The 20,398-nt window shown below is 42.2% G+C and overlaps 1 protein-coding gene across 8 annotated transcripts in view; it reads left to right on the forward strand.

Moving 5' to 3' along the window:
• LOC115590265 (uncharacterized) overlaps positions 1-20,249 on the forward strand; it is a 36,075-nt gene extending 15,826 nt beyond the window's left edge. For 2 of the 8 annotated variants that reach the window (XM_030431559.1, XM_030431563.1), the window contains exon 14: positions 19,791-20,249. Coding sequence is in view for 2 of the 8 variants with exons in the window: in XM_030431562.1 (XP_030287422.1) it covers positions 19,446-19,550; positions 19,642-19,675 (139 nt within the window). In the remaining 6 variants the exon portion in view is untranslated. Of the gene's footprint in view, positions 1-12,324; positions 12,824-12,887; positions 12,944-14,812; positions 14,893-15,035; positions 15,149-15,260; positions 15,384-15,492; positions 15,575-15,736; positions 15,801-16,783; positions 16,858-17,363; positions 17,549-18,503; positions 18,588-18,666; positions 18,889-19,445; positions 19,551-19,641; positions 19,697-19,790 lie in introns of those variants that run through there. The other 6 variants (XR_003985723.1, XR_003985721.1, XR_003985724.1 and 3 more) reach the window with 6 other exon arrangements.
• The last annotated feature ends 149 nt before the right edge of the window (positions 20,250-20,398 follow it).

Raw genomic sequence — 20,398 nt, forward strand, 5'->3', positions numbered from 1 at the left:
GTTGAGATAGGGCCGCATTCCAACTCTGCTGCCCTGAGTGAGTAGAGAAGTCACTCCAGAACAACCTGATTAATTCTATTAAAGGGGAATTCTTCTTTCTGCAGCTCATGTGACCTTGTGACAGCGTGTCCAGCAGCTTCTCCTCCGCTGTGGATCTGTCAGATTATATGAGTTGAACTCCTCTCCGTCTGTGTTCAGAGCGTTTAAAAACCAGCTCAACAGCTTCCTCTGCTGTCAGGAAAACAATCTGCATGGATCAGCTGCTGGACTCACTGCTGCAAACTCACCAGCTTCACTCTGAGCACCGGTGGTGTTGTTCTGGCTGCATGGTGGCGGCTGTGATGAGATAATTACTGTAAATCATCAATCACACCCTGTGAAATCTATGAAAAATGACTTCCTAAATCTTCTTTGTTTGAATCAATGTTTGTTGCACCTCTTTGTGTTATAAAATCTACTAATCAATTTATCTGTTGGTTTATTTCTTTCTTTTAACACCAATGAATGGTGGATTCACTCACCAGACTCCCTTTGTAGATACAAACAATTTAAACCAGATGATAGCGCTACATAACAAGTCAGGGGACATTGATTGGTTCAAGCCCACAGCTTGATGCCTGGCAACATGGATTCATTAGGTCACATTGTGCCAAATTTCACGGCAATCCATCTAATATTTGTTGAGATATTTCACTTAAGATTTCATTTTTTAACCTCATGTTGGCGCTAAAGGAAAAGTCAGACGATAACCAAAGTCTAAATAGTTCATCCTCTGGCAGCCATGAATGTCTACAAACTTCCTTCTACAACAGTCCCTCTATTGATGTTGAGATGTTTCACAGGATAATTGATCACTTTGACCCACTGGTGGCGCCAGAAGAAAAGTTGGAGGATGACCAAAGTGATTGGGCTTCATCGTCTGGGCACCATGAATGTCAGTGCCAAATGTTGTGGCAGTCTATCTGGTAGTTTATGAGATAATTCAGTCTGAACCAAAGTGGACCAACCATCAGACCAACATCGTTATCTATATAGAACCAATCACAGTGTTTGGGTTAGGGTTAGGATTGATGCTTCCATATGTCTGTTGGGCCATAGCCTAAAGAAAATTACAGCTTAAGTTTGTTGCTGTTGGAAACATCAGTTTATCAAAGACGCTAGCAAAGCAACACAATACTGAAGAAGACAACAGGAGTAAAGAAAGTTTCCAGGGTAACCAGTTGTTTAGCCAGATGTGACTGTGTTGTATTCAAAGAACTGGAGCTGTGATACATGACATCCATGAAAGACCACGGTTTTCCATCCTTTCATAGAAGCATCCCAGTCTTTTTTAGCCAATTTTAGCTATTTTTTGAAACACGCGTATGGAAAATGTTCAAAACAAGGGCGTGACTTTGCTCAGGGGCTGTACTACAGTAATTATATGTAGGCGTCACCACCTACAGTAGCCTTACTTCTGGTGTTTTATGTCAATTCTGTTTCCCCCAGGACCTTCTTATCGACACCTTTAAGGGCTTTCACGTGACATACTGTATACTGCACTGCTGTTAGCCCTGGGTTAACTTTAACACAACACACAAGTGCTTTGAAGTGAAGCTGAACTTTCTAGGATGTTGTGTTACTACTCTCAGGACTGATAACTTTAGCCCTGTTTCACACTGGCACCTCTTAGCCTGATGTTTGGTTGATTTTCTGGGGATAAACCCAAGCAAGACCTCAGCTGATGTTGGGGTTAGCACACTTTAAAACGTGAGGGAGTTATCACATCTTCCCAACGTGAGATGAAGATGTTTGCAGTCTTGTTGGTAGAGATGTATTCGTCTCTAACACATCGGAGTCAGCATCTGTTACTGTGGAGAGTTAATGAAGCCTATACAGCACAATTCCATTGGTTGTCCAGTAACGGTCAAGTTTATATTCAGCCTCTGTCTGTTTACAGTGTGATTGTTATGCCAGCAGTGTATTGGGGGAGAGTAAGACATTAATCAGGGGATGTATGGGTGGTTCTGTCCTGTTACTTGTTTATATATATTTGAACAAAAACCATAAGGAAATAAACCTTTAAACTAGGGCTGTCAGGCGATTAAAAAAATTAATCTAATTAATTACAGGATTTGTAATTAATTAATCTAATTAATCGCATTTTAATCTCATATCTGCTAAAGGTACCCAAATAAAGAATTTGAATTCTAGGACATTACAAAATTGTATTGCATGACTAATCAATTGAATACAGTAAGAAGAGAAGATCTGAAATCCACATTTTTATTCGTGAAGTGCGTTTCATAAATGAAATTTAAAAGAAAATGGTCATGCACATCCCAGCAAACCAATTAGGCCAGGTGCATTATTCAAAAATGCAATACAAATACACTTATATAAATAAAATTCAGAAATAAATTAAGGCTGAATCTCAAATAGGCACTTAAGCAGACTCTTAATCCCGACGTGTTTAGCGTTTGATTGGCAAGTTAAGCTGGAGCAGCTTCGGTGATAGAATTCTCGCGCACGAGACGTCACTCCTCGAGACGCAAGATAAAGCAAAATATATGTTTTTACTAAGGAAAATGACAAAAATAATAGTGACGCACAGTGACTTGAATTAGTAACTGATTACTGGTTTGGAAATATTACCGCGTTAAATTACTCATTACTGAAAAAAGTGGTCAGATTAGAGGAACGCGTTACTGGTGTCAACAATAACAACCCACGTATTAAAAAAATGTCGGGTTTAAATCAGGCTTGGGCTCATAATTACAGTTAATGTGTCGGGCCGTGTCGGGTCGGGCTTGATATTTTGGACCCAATCTAAGCTCTATATGTCTATGGCTACCGTAACGTGCCACTGCCAAGTAGCCTACGGATCATTCAATGGGCCAAATTTAAAATGCTCGCGCATTGAATTGCCACTCAGAATCTCAGAATTAATTGCGTTAATTTTCATAACGCGTTAATTTGCTGTGTAATTAATTGATCTAATTAACGCGTTAAACTGACAGCCCTACTTTAAGCCTTAAAACGTGTTGTTGATGTTGTTGTTGTTGATCAGGATTTTTTCTTTTTAAATTGAATAATGAACATCAGGTCAGTAAGAAACAAGATTTAAAAGATAGCCAATGCATTCTTATATCTGTGTAAAGGGTGAGAGTACTTTTGTAAAGTTCAGTAATATTGTATTTACTTAAAGGGAAAGTTTAATGATTATTTGCTGCCAAGTGGACCAGGTATTTGCTCACCTTATCATTAAACACTCCTGAACGGTTTGCACACAGACTTTAATCAGCTCCTCCAGAGATAACAGGGCCTTGAATTTGTTGTCTCATCCATGTTTGTAGTCAGCGTTCCTCCTCACAGCCTGTTTATATACAGAGAATATCTCCATAGATCCTTGTATTTATTATCTGATCTAACTGCAGAAAAACACCCAGGGAAATATTAGCAGTTCATTATTTCAACCACATGACTGTTTTTGGACAGATGGCTCCTCTGTCCCATCGTTTGGATGAAGTTATAATAAAATATGGCTGTGAAATCTCTGCCAACAGACTCTAGAGGCCTTGTGCTGCTTCTAACACACAACCACGTGATTGTGAAATGACTAAGCAACCAACACTGCCATACAAAACCTACAGAAAGAGCCAAAATAAAGAAATACACCTTGCATAAAACGGAAGATATATTTTATTATTAAGTGCATCCATGTGACTTAACATGACAGTTTACAAAAAAATGAAGTTGTCATGCGATCAGCAGGTTCCGGTGGTCTTTGGTGATTTCAGTACATGCACATGAATATTGGTGGGACAAAATCTGTTAGCATGTTAAATCAGCAGGCTAATTCTACACACAAAACATTATCAAATTATACAATCATAGAGATGAAAAAACAGCCTGTGTCACTGGTAATGTGTGTTGATACCATTTGTATTTATGTTCCTGGTGCATGTTTAAAACTAAACGTATCCACCAAATGGTGTTTGTAATCCTAGCATTGTCTGTTAATCCCCTCCAGGATCAGTTGGCAGATTGTAGTTTTAGTTCCCTAAACATATTAGAAGCAAAAATCTCTAGAAAACAAGACTAAAACTCCTGCTGACGTGCTAATTGCTGCTAGAGGCTGCAATGAATATGACACACAAGTTTAAAACTCCGTCCAAGAGTTGATATTTCTCAATCTCAGACACAGATTCATAAAAGCAACCTTGTTTCATTCATTTATGGTCATTATTTTAGAAAGCTGTAAGCTAGCTTGGCATAGAGGCTAAGTTTTATATGTGTTGGAAAGTAGTCGCTGGGCTCAGGACAGGATCAGATGATGTGATACGGTTCTGGATTAGCAACATTTGACCTCGGGTGAGTTGTTGAGAAGTGGAAATAAGGGCAAGATAGAGAGAGCGACGGGGAGCTCTGGAGGGTTCTGGGTGAGAGGAGGTAGAGTGGGAGGATGACAAAGGAGAAGAGGTGGCAGATGAGTTGGGGGAAGATAAGGGACTAAGTGAGGAGGAAGAAGATGTTGAGGTAGAGGTAGAGATGGATTGAGAAGGAACGGAGGAAGCTAATGAGGCAATGGAGGAGGAGAGGGATGGGGAAAATGGTGGCAGAAGAAGATGTGGGTGAGGTTGAACTTGTGATACTGGGAGGTGGTCAAGGGAGATGCAGAAGAAGTTGATAGATGGGCTGAGTTAAAGAAGGGAGCTGATGATGGATAGTTGGAGATATGCAAGGAGGGTTTCGTAGAAGAGGTTACGGAGGATGGCATAGGTGAGGAAGTTTGGATGGAGAAAAATCGCGAAGGAATGGAAATTGGGGAAGGAGAGGGGAGAGCAGAAGGGGCTGGAGCTGTGTTGGGGTGTTTCGTCATGGAGGAGGATGAGGGAAGAGATGAGGAAGTAGCATGGGCGAAAGAAGATTTTGTGGACACCAAGGTTGAACTTCCAGTGTGAGGATTAGGCATGGTGGAACTAGGATGAACAAGGGGTGAAGTAGACAAAGAAGAAGAAGAAGAAAAAGAAGGAGAAGTTGAGGGAATTGAGGCAAAAATGGGGCTCATGGTCTTGATCTCCGCTTGAGCCTGAAGATCTTTGTTCTCCTTCGCATTATCAAGCATTAAAGTTGGGTCGAACCTTGATGTGAAGGGCAGAGGGCTGATGGATCGAGGAGCTACTGAGGTTTGCTTCCATCCAAAGATGTGTGCCCGTGGTGCACTTGTTTGGGAATGGGGCTGGGACCATGTTTGGGGGGTGATTCTGGTTTGTCTAGTTTTGGGTTCAGATATACTGTCTTCAGGCTGATTTTTGGGTAAATCATTCATGAGCTGATAGTGGGAAAGGACATTCAGGAGTTTGCTGAAAATGGAACCTGAAGATACGTTTAGTGTTGAGGGATTGATTCTGGGACTGGGGCATGGATTTTCTACCTGCTTCATCCTTGATTGGACTGATTTTGGATTTGGTTTGGCTAGTCCTCCAGGGCTGTGACGAACTATAATCATTCTCAAATTTGACTGATCTAGTTTGGTCCGGGTTTGATATTCTTGGATTCTTGGCTATATATATATTCTTGGGAGATTTGTGGTTTGGAAGCTGTGATTGGTTGAGAATAAAGCTGTTGTGGTTTCAGGATTTAATGTTGTTCCTTTAGCATCAGGAGCAGCCGGCAGTTTTGGGTCCTGAAACTTCATCTCTCTTTTCTTTCGATCTCGCCAGCGTTCAGGGAGGGGAAGGGAACAAGGGCAAGAGAACTCATTGGGTTTTGCACTTTGATGCTGGGCAAAGGAGTGGTAGTTGCTACCATCCCTCTTGTCTCAGCTGAGGAGAAAAGGGCTATGAAAGGTTGGTTGGAGGAGGGGCTCTCTTGAGCCTCTTCAGTTATCCTTAAAATGGATCCAGATGTTACATAAGTGTTAGACTCACTGCCCTTAGACGAACTTTCGAGAGATCCGAAAGACAAAGGGCTGTTCCTTTCATAGACTGGCTGATTTGTCAGGCATTGAACACCAAGGGATGCCAAAGTCACAGAGCTGTTCATCTCAAAGACTGGAAGAGTGACTTCTATTGGTGTTTCCAGAGATTTGAAGCTTCTGATTCGACTGCTTGTCGTTGTAGGGGGCACTGGGGTAGATGCAGGGTTGACCGTCTCATTTGTTAGCTTGTTTGATGCTCCATGGATTCTGAGACCTGTGTGGCAACAAGACATAACATCCATAAAACTTTAGGTAAGTGGATGGATAACAAACACGACATTTGATATGAAAGTCCTTCATTGAATAGGGTACCTGGCAGAGTAGGAACTCCATCTCCCTGCTGTACAATATTTGAATTCCTTCCATCTATCTCTGTGGTGTTATGATCACAACAAGGACTACAACTCCCATCATGCACCACTCTTGACTCAATACCTGCCCAATATACAAAGTAAGACTGCACCACTGTGATGCTGGAATGACAGACAAAGAGGGTTATGTACATTACAGTAGGATTCCTATTGGTACCTGTTTTCAACTGGAAAGTTCATACTTACTAGAACCTGATGTCACCCATGAGTCTATCAGGAGCCCTCCACACAAACGACAGGTTTCTCTTCAGCTGTTTGTCAGAGTGTGTGAGGGTATCACCCTCTGAGAGGCAGTGCAGGGTGTGCGTACCAGGGGGATTGAGGGCCCAGGAACTACCCACCAGCACTGGGCCCAGCCTTGTAGATGTGACCCCAGCCCCAAATCCAGTCCTCGCCCTGACTCTGTCTCCGGCCCTGCCCTCAGACCCTTCCGCACTGCAAGCCTGGAGCAGGAAACCCATGAAGTCCCGAGAGCTTCAGACAGTTACTAGGGACACAAGTATGGATTCAGAGAAGCAGAAGAAGAGACATCACATAATGTGGAGTTGTAACAACTGATTGTTCTAACTAGCTGAAGATGACCAATTGCAGAGAAAACAATCTTTCTAAGTTCAAATAATGGATTTATTTTCAACGTTGTCAAAACATGGCCGATTCAGTCTACCAGTGACAGGTGGTATCTTCATCGTATGCTCACGGTTGGTTAGGTTCAGCCACTAAAACTACAAGATTAGGTTTATGAAAACAGTTTGGTTTCTACTACGTCTCCTGAATGAAAGTCTTATACTTGTTTCACCCAACTGTTTCCCCTGTCGTCCTTTTAATGCTGTTTTTTTTATTACTTCATCAAAGTTCCTCCTTTGATGCTGCAATTTTTATTGTGGCCTCTAGAGGGCGCTGCCAATTTTTGCCTTGATGCAACCACTTCATAGAAAGGACAACATTTCCTCCTCCTGTTTTTTCTTAAACTAAACTAAACTTGTGCATTTCAATAGTTATTTATTTACTTTTGTTAATCTCACGTTACTTTTACCAACTATAAAGTGTACATTCAGGTGCAGTGACAGTAAAGTAGTACAAGTGATGACCTGCCCCATAAGGAACTTTGTCATTATTGGTTAATTAACTAGTGAATTGGTTGAAAACTAGTTGTCCACTACCTGTAACTAACTGTCCGGACAGGTAAGAGGAGGCAGATGTGTGCAGGGTGACATAGCTCTGCTGTGGGTCCAGGGATTGAGCCCGGATGTGTCCTGGAATCATCTCCTGACAGGAGGCGTGGCTGGCACCGTGGGAGAATGACTGGGTGGATGGAGCCAGACTCAATAAAACCACCACCACCCTTAGACAGTGGAGGGCGGACTGCATCTCTACACATAAACACAGCAAAGAAACACAATGGAGACAATTCTCTGGACTACTGCAAACTGAAATCTCATCAGATCAGTTCCTTTTAAAGCCTAAAATAATGTTTGTAATGTCATTTTAAAATGAAGTAATAAGGTGCTGTGGCTTTTTCATGCTGAGTGAACGATAGAGAACAAGAACATTAGTTAAGATGTCTTGGCAGCAGCTGAGCAGCAGCTGACTGAGGTGATCAGTGTGCTGTTTCCTGGTGAATGTTAGTTTTGTGGCTTGCTGATCAAACTGAGGTGCAGTACAAGTTATGTGTTCATATTTACAAGCGAGATAAGAAGGACACTTTGTTGTAAAGCTATAAAGTTAAGAGTATATGGCTTCTGTGTTAAGTAGCTGCTGCTGATTGTCTCATTGTGGCTGCTCGCTCTGATAAAATTATGAATTGTTCACAAACTTATCTGTTATCATTGTGCCCAAGATTCACTGCACACTAACTTTATTTCAGCCATTTGATTTTTAGAGAGGTTGTTTGATTTCTGTTTTAAAATGCACAAACATTTCAATACAAGGCGTTTCTCTCTTCTTCATGATCAACGGGGATGGAAAGGAGCGAGATGTGACATTTTAAAAATTGGTTCGGGTTGCTTTTCATTGTGGTTGTTTACAAGACAAGAGCACCAAGTGTAGGATTGTCTCTTTAGCCCCCGAGGCCAAAATGGGTCTGGAAACATACTTTTGTAGACACAAAACTAGGCCGTCGTCTTCAGAACTGATCATTATCACGTATTTCAACTATCATAAAATAGTCCCCAGAGAGGTTAGCTGAGATGGTTTCAATGGTCAACCATATATTCAGCATTTTCCTAATGATTGGAGTCATAATTTTTTATCAGATAAAAGTAAATTAAAAAAGATAAAATAAGTTAATTTAGAGATGTGCTGTTGACTCTGGTGCAGCATGAGGTCAGCATGAATGTTTGAAATAGCAAAAAAAAAAGGTGGGAATACTCAAGTAAATTACAAATACTTCCAAATGTCAGTACTTGAGTAAATGTACTTAGTTAAATTCCATCACTGGTTTACAAGTGAATGAATGAATTAACAGTGCAGCAGTGACAGAAACACTCAGGTGGTTGGATGAAGCCATCTTTACCTCGATGAGCAGCAACCAGCAGGACGTGAGGAAAATCTCAGCGACCGATTCCTCTTCTTCGTCTTCCTCTTCTTCTTCTTCTTCTTCTTCTTCTACTTGTTGTTGAGAGCGGTGAGTGTGACTTTAAGGTTTGTGTGTGAGGATGAGCTTGAAGTTTGGAGGGAACAAGGGGTCCAGGATACAAAGGGAGGGTGGAGATGTAGAACCAGAACATATAGATCTGCAGGTAGCTTCCCTGGACACGTGACATGCAGTGTGGATATAATATGTCAGTATTGTACTGTATTGTATATGGTTTATTTGATAGGGACAGATACAAATCATGTGGGTTGCACAACAATCCAACAGAAAGCATCGTAGCATTTATAGCCTTAGCTAATTTCCAATGCCCGTCCCTAGAGGGGCCTTTAGAATAACACACAAAGAACATGTTTTAAAAAACATCCTATCCATTCATCCATAAATATATTAAATAACATGGTCACATATTAGCCTATCTTTCCCTAAATCTGGGCTTAAAAATTAACTAACATAATGATAAGATATATAAGATAAGATAAGATACATGCACATACATACATTCATGCACACACACACACACACACACACACACACACAAACACACACACACACACACATGCTCTTATGTGTGTGTGTGTGTTTACAGGTAATGTCATGATTGCTTCTTTTTTCTAATGTTTGTTTTTCTGCCCGCCAAGAACATTTTTATACTCTATAACTCTATTTACGATGATGAATTTTATTTTCATGGTTATAACCGACACAATTAGACAAAATTCACGCTATTCTGACAGTCGATTATTGATCATTCTTATAAAAAACATTCCCCTGCTCCACCTTCTCAGACGTATGGATGTAGATGTAATACTTCATATTTAAACTTTATGTTGTAAATCAAAAAATGAATTTATCTTCAGCTGGTGTTCAACCACAGACTTTATTTCAGACAAGTGTCGAATCCCCTCTCAACACAGGCCAGGCTAGCTGGTTAGCATGCTAACTTCAGTAGTAACTTTTCAACACAGACGATTTCTTCTTAAATTCTTACATTTTGTACTTTCAAGTATCAGAAATGATGTTCTGGCAGTAAATATACTTGAAGATGTGATAGCCTGTGTAATGAATTTTAGTTTAAACATTAAAAAATCTAAATATAATTTTAAAAACAAACAAAACAACCGATATGTCAAAGCCGTCGGCTGCTCAGTTGCATCGCTGCTCGAGGCTCCCAGTCTGTGGAGTCAGCCCAGGCCACTAGCTGCACGGCTAACTGAGCTAACTAGCTAACAGCAGCATGTATAGCAACAGAAAGCGCATGTAATGAGCAGCCGTTAGCAGTTCCCCTGGTGATGTGCCACTCCCTGTTTGTTCAGGTTGATCTTTGGTCGGTTCTGACGTGTTGGACCTTCACAACAAGAACTGCAACAAAGAGATCCGATTTCTGAGACTCAATCCTGCACAACAATGTGGGGCTGAGTGTGTGTTACCCTGCAGCAGGAGAGGCGACACTCTTTTGTAGTCAGGAGGTTTTCTATGAGATCAGGATCCCCCCACCACACACACACACACACACACACAAGCACACACACACACACGCTAACAGGATGTACACCAGCTGTGGCCGCCTCCCTCGAAGATCTCCCAAACACTTAATCTCTTATAATACTTTCTGCCTCAAGTTGTCATCATCACTGTTCAGGTGTCTGTCCGTCTGTGAGAGCGTAGAAGAAAAACGACAACATAAAAGATGAAACATCGTCTGCTCCTCTGCTCCGTTAGTTCGAACAAACACCTCACTACAACTGAAACTGGCAGAAGAGCAAATTCAAATGTGGCACCAGCTGATTACAGACTCAAAAACTGAGGCATCCAACAGTGACAATGCAAATGATCTGATATCCTAAAAAACAATCAGTACATTTACATGCACAGCTTAGTCAGATTACAGCCATAGTTCGACTATGCTACTCAACCAGACAACTGTAATTATCCGAGTATACATGCCGGTGAGAAAATTGGATTATTGGCCGGAGCATGTCACTAGGTGGCGCTGTACCCATTTCAACTAGTGGTAACAGAGCCTCCTCCGGCTGACCTCTTTACGTCACCAGCTGCCTCGGCATTCCAGAAAGAAGCTGTACGCATAGCGAGGAGAAGCTACATCTTTGTACATTTCGTATATGTTGTACATGATAATTACACAAACTAGATGCAAAATGGCGCTCTTGCCGCCGCCGTCCTTCTACTTGCGGCTCACGGCCCCAGGAAAAAAGTCGTGAGCCTGCGCAGAATGCAAAAATCGGATCCGATCTGATTGAATGTATACATGCAGCAGTAATGCGACTATCAATCGAATAATCTAGGTGTTTTAATCCGACTATGAGAAATCCGATCTGATCCGATTTCAGTCAGACTAAGATGTATACGCATCTTAAAAATCCAACCATAGTCGGACTAACACAGTATTTCGGTTTTCTTGAGTGTCATGTAAACACACTGAATGAATCTGATTGATTCTGATTTCAGATCACGTCAGAGTTAAGACCCTCGGTATACTAAAATGCTAATTAACTTTTGCATGTAGCCTTCCTTTGATGACAGACGTAGACTATTAAAGGAAGGCTACATGTAAAAGTTAATTAGCATTTTACGTCAGTAGGCTATCAAAGGAAGGCTACGGATAAAAGTTAATTAGCATTTTACGTCAGTAGGCTATCAAAGGAAGGCTACATGTAAAAGTTAATTAGCATTTTACGTCAGTAGGCTATCAAAGGAAGGCTACGGATAAAAGTTAATTAGCATTTTACGTCAGTAGGCTATCAAAGGAAGGCTACGGATAAAAGTTAATTAGCATTTTATGTCAGTAGGCTATCAATGGAAGGCTAATGGATAGGCTAACTTTTACCTGTAGCCTATCAAAGGAAGGCTGTAGGTAAACGTTAATTAGCATTTTATGTCAGTAGGCTATCAAAGGAAGGCTAAGGATAAAAGTTAATTAGCATTTTACATCAGTAGGCTATCAAAGGAAGTTTAATGGTTAGGCTAACTTTAACCTGTAGCCTATCAAAGGAAGGCTACGGGTACAAGTTAATTAGCATTTGCAACATCTTTAACAAAAGATGAAATAAAAGTTTTTAAGTTATGACGTCGGAGGAGAAACTGGCGTTAGCATGCTAACCAGCTAGCCCAGCCTGGTCCAAAGCTCCGGAGCTAGCGATGTAGGCACCAAACTCCAGCTAACTCCACCGCTAAAATTAGCTAACTAGCTTACAGTAGCAACGGCTAGCAGATGTTAGCGGTGACTCTTGTGCTAGCTGCCTCCTGTTTCACTCAGGTACCCCTCCACAGCGAGGCTACTCTCAGAAGACAGTCCACCTCTGACCCAGCTCCTGTCACAGGTGAGCTCACCTGCTCTGATCAGCTCCCTCTAGCCCCTCCCTCCCTCCCTCCCTCCTGACACAACTGTGACTTCTGCACGTTCACATCAGACAACAGCCTGTTTATGAGAGGAACACATCTGAAGGAGTGTGTTGGAATGCGTGCAGCCTCATGTTGACCACAGAGCCTGCGCTGTTTCACATGAAGACCGCGGGACCTCATCACGTGTGCGTAATGTCAGTACTTTACTCTTCAATAAGCCGATATTTGACGACATTTAGTCAAGTGTGCACCATTTAACGTACGCCGAATTAACCACAAGCAGCCGGTGTTTTCAACGCATTCACGGATGTAGACTTGAATATCACCGGATTATTTTGACAGTGAAGAAAACGTAAAAATGGGACATTTTTAAGGCGAGTTCTGGAGGCGATTTTTTTACCCTACAATTTCCAAGCGTTTATTTGTTCGTTTGCTGGCGTTTATTCGTGATGGACGGGTGCAACAGTGACGGATGGTAATTACTGTGCGTCAGATCGCCTCTTAAACCAGTCTGACTGGATCAGCTGTGAACATCAGGTGAGATGAAAAACCTGCTTTGAATATTTTGAGTTTGCAGCTCACAGATGAATATTTGTTGTAGGGGACAAAACTCACAGAAGCACCAGAGGAGAGGAGAAGACCTCCAGCTGAGCTTAGGTGGGTCAGCACCTATATTTGTATATATTTATATATATTTGTATGTATATATTTGTATAAATAAGCAGTTTAAAATGTCTTTAACGTCATTATGAATGATGACCTCGGTGCTGTGAAGACGCCAGCGTGCGTTCACTTACACAAACACTGTGTTTAAGTTTTAAACTGGAAGATTTCTCTCGTCTTTGTTCTTCTCTGTAACATTTCAACCAGTTTTTTTTTCTCTCTGCTGACTCAAACAGCTGATTTGCACAATCTCAAACTCTCACCAGGTGCATTTGTCTTATTTCTAGTCAGTTGTATCAAATTTTCTAATCTAATTTTGTGTGAGAGTAGAAATTTAAACTGATACTTGGAGAGGAACAAGAAGCACTCTTAAATACACGGTGCCTCTGTTTACGTTTGAACTGTTTACGTTGATATTTAACACTGAACGCGTCTGATCGGCTCGAGAGGGCATCCAGAGAAAACAACAACGACTCAGTGGTTTATCTCCAGAACTGATCTGAAGCTCCTCCTGAACATCTGAAGGAGCAGGAGACTTGATTTGAAATTAAAAAAACAACCAAAAGGAAACGCAGAACGTTTGGAAGCCTCGAGATCACAGACCGAGGTGGAAACACTCAGTTTTACAAGACACGACGACTTTAACAGCTGGTTTAATCTCTAACTTGTCGCCTTCGTGACATATTAATCTAAACGTCGAAGGTGAACCTGCCGGACGAACACGGGGAAGTATAAAGCAGTCATGCGAGATGTGAAGCAAGTTCAGGGTGGAGGTGATGTGAAAACATCCCCCGGCACTGTAAAAGCCTCATGTTCCTCTTTATAGTTTTGCTTTACAGCAGTAATATAATGAGGTCCAAGGTTCAGACTGTAACCAGCGCACACGGAGCAGTGCTGGTTCTGCTGGACCGCTAGGATCCAGATCAGCGGGGGGGTCGAGACTCCGGACACGTCTCGTCTGTTTTATCATCCTGAAATCTTTTATCGTAGGAAAGTGGCTTTGTTTGACTCCTGTTCCATCCACAGGAAGCACTTTGTAACCAGAGACGTGTGACTGAAGGGTTCATCACACAACAATTAGCTCCGGGCTAACACGGCGGGCAGGCAGGCAGGCGGGCTGGCAGGCAGGCGGGCGGGCAGGCGGGCAGTCAGGCTGGCAAGCGGGCGTGCAGGCATGCAGGCGGGCGTGTAGGCATGCAGGCAGGCGGGCGGGCACACCCTCCAGAGCCGGCTAACCAGAAACAGGGTGAGTCTAGAGTCAGATGGAGCCAAACTTCAAACTGCAACAAAACATAAACAAACAATTGTGCACTTCCCTGGATGTTCTCAACACATCTGGCAGGTTCACCTGTATGACTCACCTGTCCTTTTACATCCTGCACACACACACACACACACACACACACGTGTCAGTGCAGGTGTGACAGCAGGACCGTCATTAGATATGCAGACGAGTTCGAGACAGTGAAACTGGTCCTGGTCCAGTCATCAGGGACTCTGTTGGATGGTGTGAATGGTTCAACTAAATGTAGCCGAGACACGAGAAATCACACCGATCAAGGGTCAAACTGTTCATACGTGCAGTCTGATTAATACCTGGGGGACATTTGGAACTGACTGTGAAGCTGTTCTGTTTGAGCAAACTGAGTCGCTTCCACGTCAACTTTATGTTGCACAAGTGATTAACTATTGCTGCTTTTATTTATTTACTCATTGCTGTATTTATTTTATTTTGCTTATCTATTTATAGTTTACCCATTATGTCTGTTCTTCTTCTACTAGTTCATTGTGAATGTGCATTCTGTATAAGTTTAGATAGTGTGTGTGTGTGTGTGTGTGTGTGTGTGTGTGTGTGTGTTACAGGTAGACGATGGCGTGTGTGTTGGCTCTTCTCGTCCTGTCCCTCCTCCTGATTGGTCCGTCAGCCTCACTTCCATCTTCAGGTAAGAAAATAGACGTGGCGGCCATTTTCCTGTGTGAAGCTCAGACTGATGCTGCGTTGTTACCAGTCGTGACAGTTTGATTGATCAGAGGAAGATGGCCGCCGTGTGAACATTGATTGGATGTGTTCTATACTTCTGATCAGGTGACGTGTCAGAGGGGGCGGAGCCGGCCTCTCACTGCCCGCCGCGCTGGCTCCTGTTGGGGCAGAGATGCTTCGCTTTCTACCCCGTGTGGAGCTCCTGGAGCTCTGCTGAGGTAACCTGAGACAACACACCTTATTTCATCACACCTGCGATTATCACCTGGCTGCAGCAGGGTTTAATGTGTGTGTGTGTGTGTATGTGTGTGTGTGTGTGTGTGTGTGTAGTCCATGTGCTCTCAGACAGGGGGTCACCTGGCGTCCCTTCACACCCCGGAGGAGAGGCTGTTCGTGGGTCAGCTGATGAGAACACACACACCTGTGTGGCTGGGTGGACGCCGGGCCCAACAGGTTCTTACACACAGCACAGAACAACACCACGTGGTCCAAGCTCGAGATCCGTCTGTGCTCTGTTTCACAAACATTGTTCTCCTCTGTGTCCTCGTTCTCCTCCCTGAAGAACGGCTCCTGGGTTTGGACTGACGATCAGAACCAGGAAGAGACCGGCGAGGGCGGGGCTTGCATGCAAATGGACCCAATAAGTAAATAATTTTCTTTATAAAAGCTGTTACTGTCTTTACCTGAAGCTAAACAAGTCTCTAAGCAAACCTGCAGCTGTTTCACACACCCTGTATCTGATCTGTTTTATTATTATTCTTTAAAAAACATCTAAATTGGAACTTGAACGTATTAATTGTGTTCAGGTGGAGAGCTGCATGGCGCCCCCTGTGGAGAGCTCTGGTTCTACATCTGCTCCACCGCAGCCAGGTAGGCTAAAGTCTGGAACCACACTGGAGGAAGTGTTTTTACTTTAGTGATCTTTAAACAGATCTGCTGCAGTTACACCTGTAGTGGTGTTACCAGCTGACGTAGTTTCATTACTGTGCGCTAAGTGTGAAGCTAAATCCGTCAGATAGCTAAAACACGGATAGCTTAGCTGTCTGACTGATACCTGACTGATACCTGAGGCGTCTTCTCATGAATCTCGAAACGTAACTAGCTGCACGGCTAACTGAGCTAACAGGCTGAGCAACAAGTGAAGTCTGTCCGTCTGTGAATAAGCTATCAGTTATTTTTTTCAGAACACAGAGTACAGTTTCACCAAAACCTGTGAGTAAAGTTATGACACAGATTCAGTCTCACATCAGTTGAAGATATGAAAGACAGCCACAGAAAAAGAAAAAGTATATTACTGGCTCAGTTTCTGTAGAAGTGTAGAAGTTTAAAACACTTTAATTTGTTGACAGCGTATCTCCCTCAGTTGTGTGTGGCTCCCGGAGAATAATCGGTCTGCTTTAAGTCGTCTGCACACAAATCAAACATTCGTCAGTGACACTGAAGCGTCTCATGTTTGCTGATGTCTCAGGACATGTTTTGTAAAATGAGTTGCCTGCACTGATCAAACAACACGTGATCAACTTGAAACTGGAGAGTGTCTAAACACAGGAGACGCAGACGAGCAAACAGAACGTGAGGAAAAAAAATAGGTTACGTTTGGGAAAATATACCACTGAACCTCTCTTTAGTTTAGTCCGTTGTAACGTCGGTGAGTGAAACGCTGCGTACTCACTTTGTATCATCAGTTCCTCCTGTGACACATCAAGAATGTGAATGTATGAAAATTAAGGGTGTTCATCGACAACATTCAGTACAATCAGTTCTTTGATGTATCGTCTGCTTAATAATGTGTTTGTGATGGACATTCAACAACCTGAATGTCAAGTGCTTGTTGTTAACCTCTTTATCTCCAGGTCTGAAGACTTCCAGTCACCAGTCAAGTCAGGTGAGACTTTCTCTGTTTTCTCTGTGGCTGACCTGCATGTAGGTACGTACACTATGACAACCGGTCAGACTTCATGTGCTGCTGGCAGAGTTAAATGTTTGTACTGTGCATGTTGTATTTGACCTCCATAAAGCTTCAGTCTGGATCAATTCAACACCTGTTTTTGCTGTCATAGCCAGAAAATAGTGCATTACAAGAGTCTTCTCAGGAAGTTATGAAGGAAGGCGAGAGGATCTAGGTATTTGATTTTTAAGAAATCTGTGGGTTAATTGAAATCCACAGTTGTTGACATGCAGGACTTGAACGTGTCTCTTATTTAAACAGAAGATATATTTGTGTGTCGTTAGCGTAGTTATCTTATGTTTACTGAAACTGTGACTCTGAGTGGACCGAGCAACCATCCCTGAGGAACACCATTTGTGACTATAAAGCCTAAAGACTTGAAATGGATGTATGCATGTTCCCCACCGTCCGTATCCTGGGCTGGTGGTTGTGAATCGACTCAGACTCTGGCGGGATGAGACCACAGTCTGTTTCCTGTCTCTCAGGTCTCGCCCCCAATGTGAGTCTGTTCCATGCAGTGTGGGGTAAAAACGACATGTTGGCCGAGGAGATTCTCCGCTCATCCTGCTTCTTCCAGGAGCTCCGGTCCGGTCGCCTGAAGCAGCGCTGCTACAGCAGCTTCATGCAGCAGGAGGCGCTCTACCTGCAGAGAGTCAGCAGCATGCTGGAGGTCAGAGGTCGTCAATGTCGGACTGCATCCTTTCTTTACTTCTGTCTTTTCATTTCTTTACTTCTGTCTTCTTTCTGTTTTTCTTTCCTTCTTTATTTCTTTCTTTTTTTTCTTTCATTCTTTCTTTCTTTTCATTCTTTCTTTCTTTCTTTTCTGTTTTTCTTTCTTTCTTTCTTTTCTGTCTTTCTTTTCTTTCATTCTTTCTTTCTTTCTTTTCTGTTTTTCTTTCTTTCTTTCTTTTCTGTCTTTCTTTCTTTCATTCTTTCTTTGTTTCTTTTCTGTTTTTCTTTCTTTTCAGTCTTTCTTTCTTTCTTTCTTCCTTTCTTTTCATTCGTTCTTTCTGTCTTTCTTTTCTTTTTTCTTTCTTTTCATTCTTTCTTTCTTTTCATTGCTTTCTTTTCTGTTTTTCTTTCATTCTTTCTTGTGTCTTCTGTTTTTCTTTCTTTTTCTTTCTTTCTTTCTTTCTTTCTTTCTTTCTTTCTTTTCATTCTTTCTTCCTTTCCTTTGTTTCTGTCTTTCTTTGTATTTCTTTGTATTCTTTCTTTCTTCCTTTTCATTCATTCTTTCTTTCTTTCTGTCTTTTTTTTCATTTTCTCATCTTTTTTTTTATTTCTTTTCTGTTTTTCTTTCTTTCTTCTTTCTTTCGTTTCTTTCTTCCTTCCTTTCTTTTCATTCTTTCATTCTTTCTTCCTTTCCGTTCTTTCTGTCTTTCTTTTCATTCTTTCTGCCTTTCTTTCTTTTCATTCTTTCTTTCTCTCAGAACTTTTTTTTGTTTTTTATTAAACTTTGCTGACCCACTGAACTCTGGGTTAGATGAGTCAGCTGATGTGTTGTTGCTGATTTCCTCTCTGATCATAAAAAATTAACTTAACGTTTGCTCATATTGTAATTATGATTTCCCATCTTAATTGAGCTGAACTGGTGTGACTGGTGTGACTGGTTTGCCCTCCCTCAGGTCCTGGTCAGCAGCTTACAGGAAGCAGATGCTGTGAGATCACTGCTGCTGGACACTCTGGAACACTACAGCAGCAGAACCCAGGTTGGGCCTCTAATGAGCTGAATTAAGACATTTAATTTAGTTTGTTATGTTAGTTCTTCATCACCGTCTCCTCCTCCAGAACTCCATCAATTCACCTCCACCTCAGTGGCTACAGTCGTCCCTCCAGTCTTTCCACTTTTTGGTTTTGGAGGCAGCCGATCTACTGGCTGGTGGCGCTGTCGGCCCGGGCCTGCCTCTATGACTTGCTCTCCGGGGTGCAGGTCAGGACAGGGTCTGGGTCTGAACTCGTCTACCAGGACTGGAGCGAGGAGAGTCTGAAGGAAGTCGTCTGGACACAAAGGTACCCGTAAGCCATCAGAACATCCTCTGTGATGGTGTTGTTGCACACAGGTCCATTTAGAGGCTGTAATATTTCACGGTACTCCATCACAAGTTCAAGTCTGGCAAAGTTCGCCTTGACCAAGTTACTCAAGATAATCCACAGATGCTAGAGGAAGAGGAGGAGGAAGATGCATGGACTGATAAATGAGAGGTGGTGTTCAATGCAGGATGGAAACATTAATGGTGCCTGACTCGGTTGAACTGTAACGTTAGCTAGCTTAGCGAGCTAGCTTCTGGACCACGAGGAGATGTACACCTCCCTCTGTAGTCTGTAGCAGCAGTTGTTTGGTTAGCATTAGCAAGAGTCCATGAAAGTCAGGTGGAGTGTCGTAGTCCAGCAAACATTTCTGCAGCTGATAAACAACCGAAGGAGCTGGAGACGTGGTTTAAAACAGGAGAAACAACCAAAACAAACACAGAATGTCTCTGTTCAGCTCGTCTGGACTGATCAAAGTCTCCAGAAGCTCCAAGATCCAAAAACCAATGACATGTCTTCTAACTGAATATGTCCAACAGGTACAGACAGGTGCTGGAGAAACATCAGGACCAGGTTGACGTGTTCAAAGCGATCCAAGTCTTCAGGCAGCACATGATGAACCAGAAGAGTCTCCACAAGGCCATGTAAGAACCAATCAGAGCGTCCGTCTGTGGACGCGCCCGCCCGTCGCTCAGTGAGTCTCAGTCTTTACGATGTGTGTTTCTTCTTCTGCAGAGTCTGCGATGATGACATCGGTGACACCTTATAAGGGTTGGTGTGACAGGTGAAGGTGAGTCCAACAATTTGATCTCAACAAGCCATTTAATTAAATCGACGGTTCAAACGACTGTAACGGGACAATAACGAGATCGATCTGTTTTCAGTTTGTGTCTGAACGCAAGCGACCGTCTGTTGGAACGAGACTGTTCCTGCCACCAGGGTGAAGGGAACCTCCTGAACTCCACAAGTTTAGGCTTTATTTATATTTCTATCCGTTTTGTATGAAGTTAGTAGAACTGTTGTGAAGTGAGCGAGAGGACAGCGGAGATGAAGAAACGTGGCGTCGCCCCAGTAAAACCTCAAACAGCTCAGAAGTCCAACATTTATTTACATGATTGTCCACAAGTTTTTTATCCTCTGTCTGATACAAATTGTCATATTTTACAATAAGCTACATTTTGTTTAAGTCTGACGGGCCAGATGGAAAAATAAAGATAAAAAAAAAGATGGTGAGACTTTCTGTTTATTTGTATTTTTACTCCTGTTAAGTTTAGGTAAGAAAAAAAATAAATAAATGTCTCTATAAATACATTTAATATGTGATTAAATTGGATTAAAGTATATATTTCTGTTTTTTTATTTGCCTCGGAATTAATTTACTTTTCTATTTACTCCTCAGTTTTATTTATGATTAAAATAAAACAAGGTGAGACCTTATGTTTATTTCTGTTTTTACTCCTTTTAAGTCCAGGTAAGAATTTAAATAAAAATA

This window comes from Sparus aurata, chromosome 10, assembly GCF_900880675.1.
Source record: "Sparus aurata chromosome 10, fSpaAur1.1, whole genome shotgun sequence".
Taxonomy (NCBI): domain Eukaryota; kingdom Metazoa; phylum Chordata; class Actinopteri; order Spariformes; family Sparidae; genus Sparus; species Sparus aurata.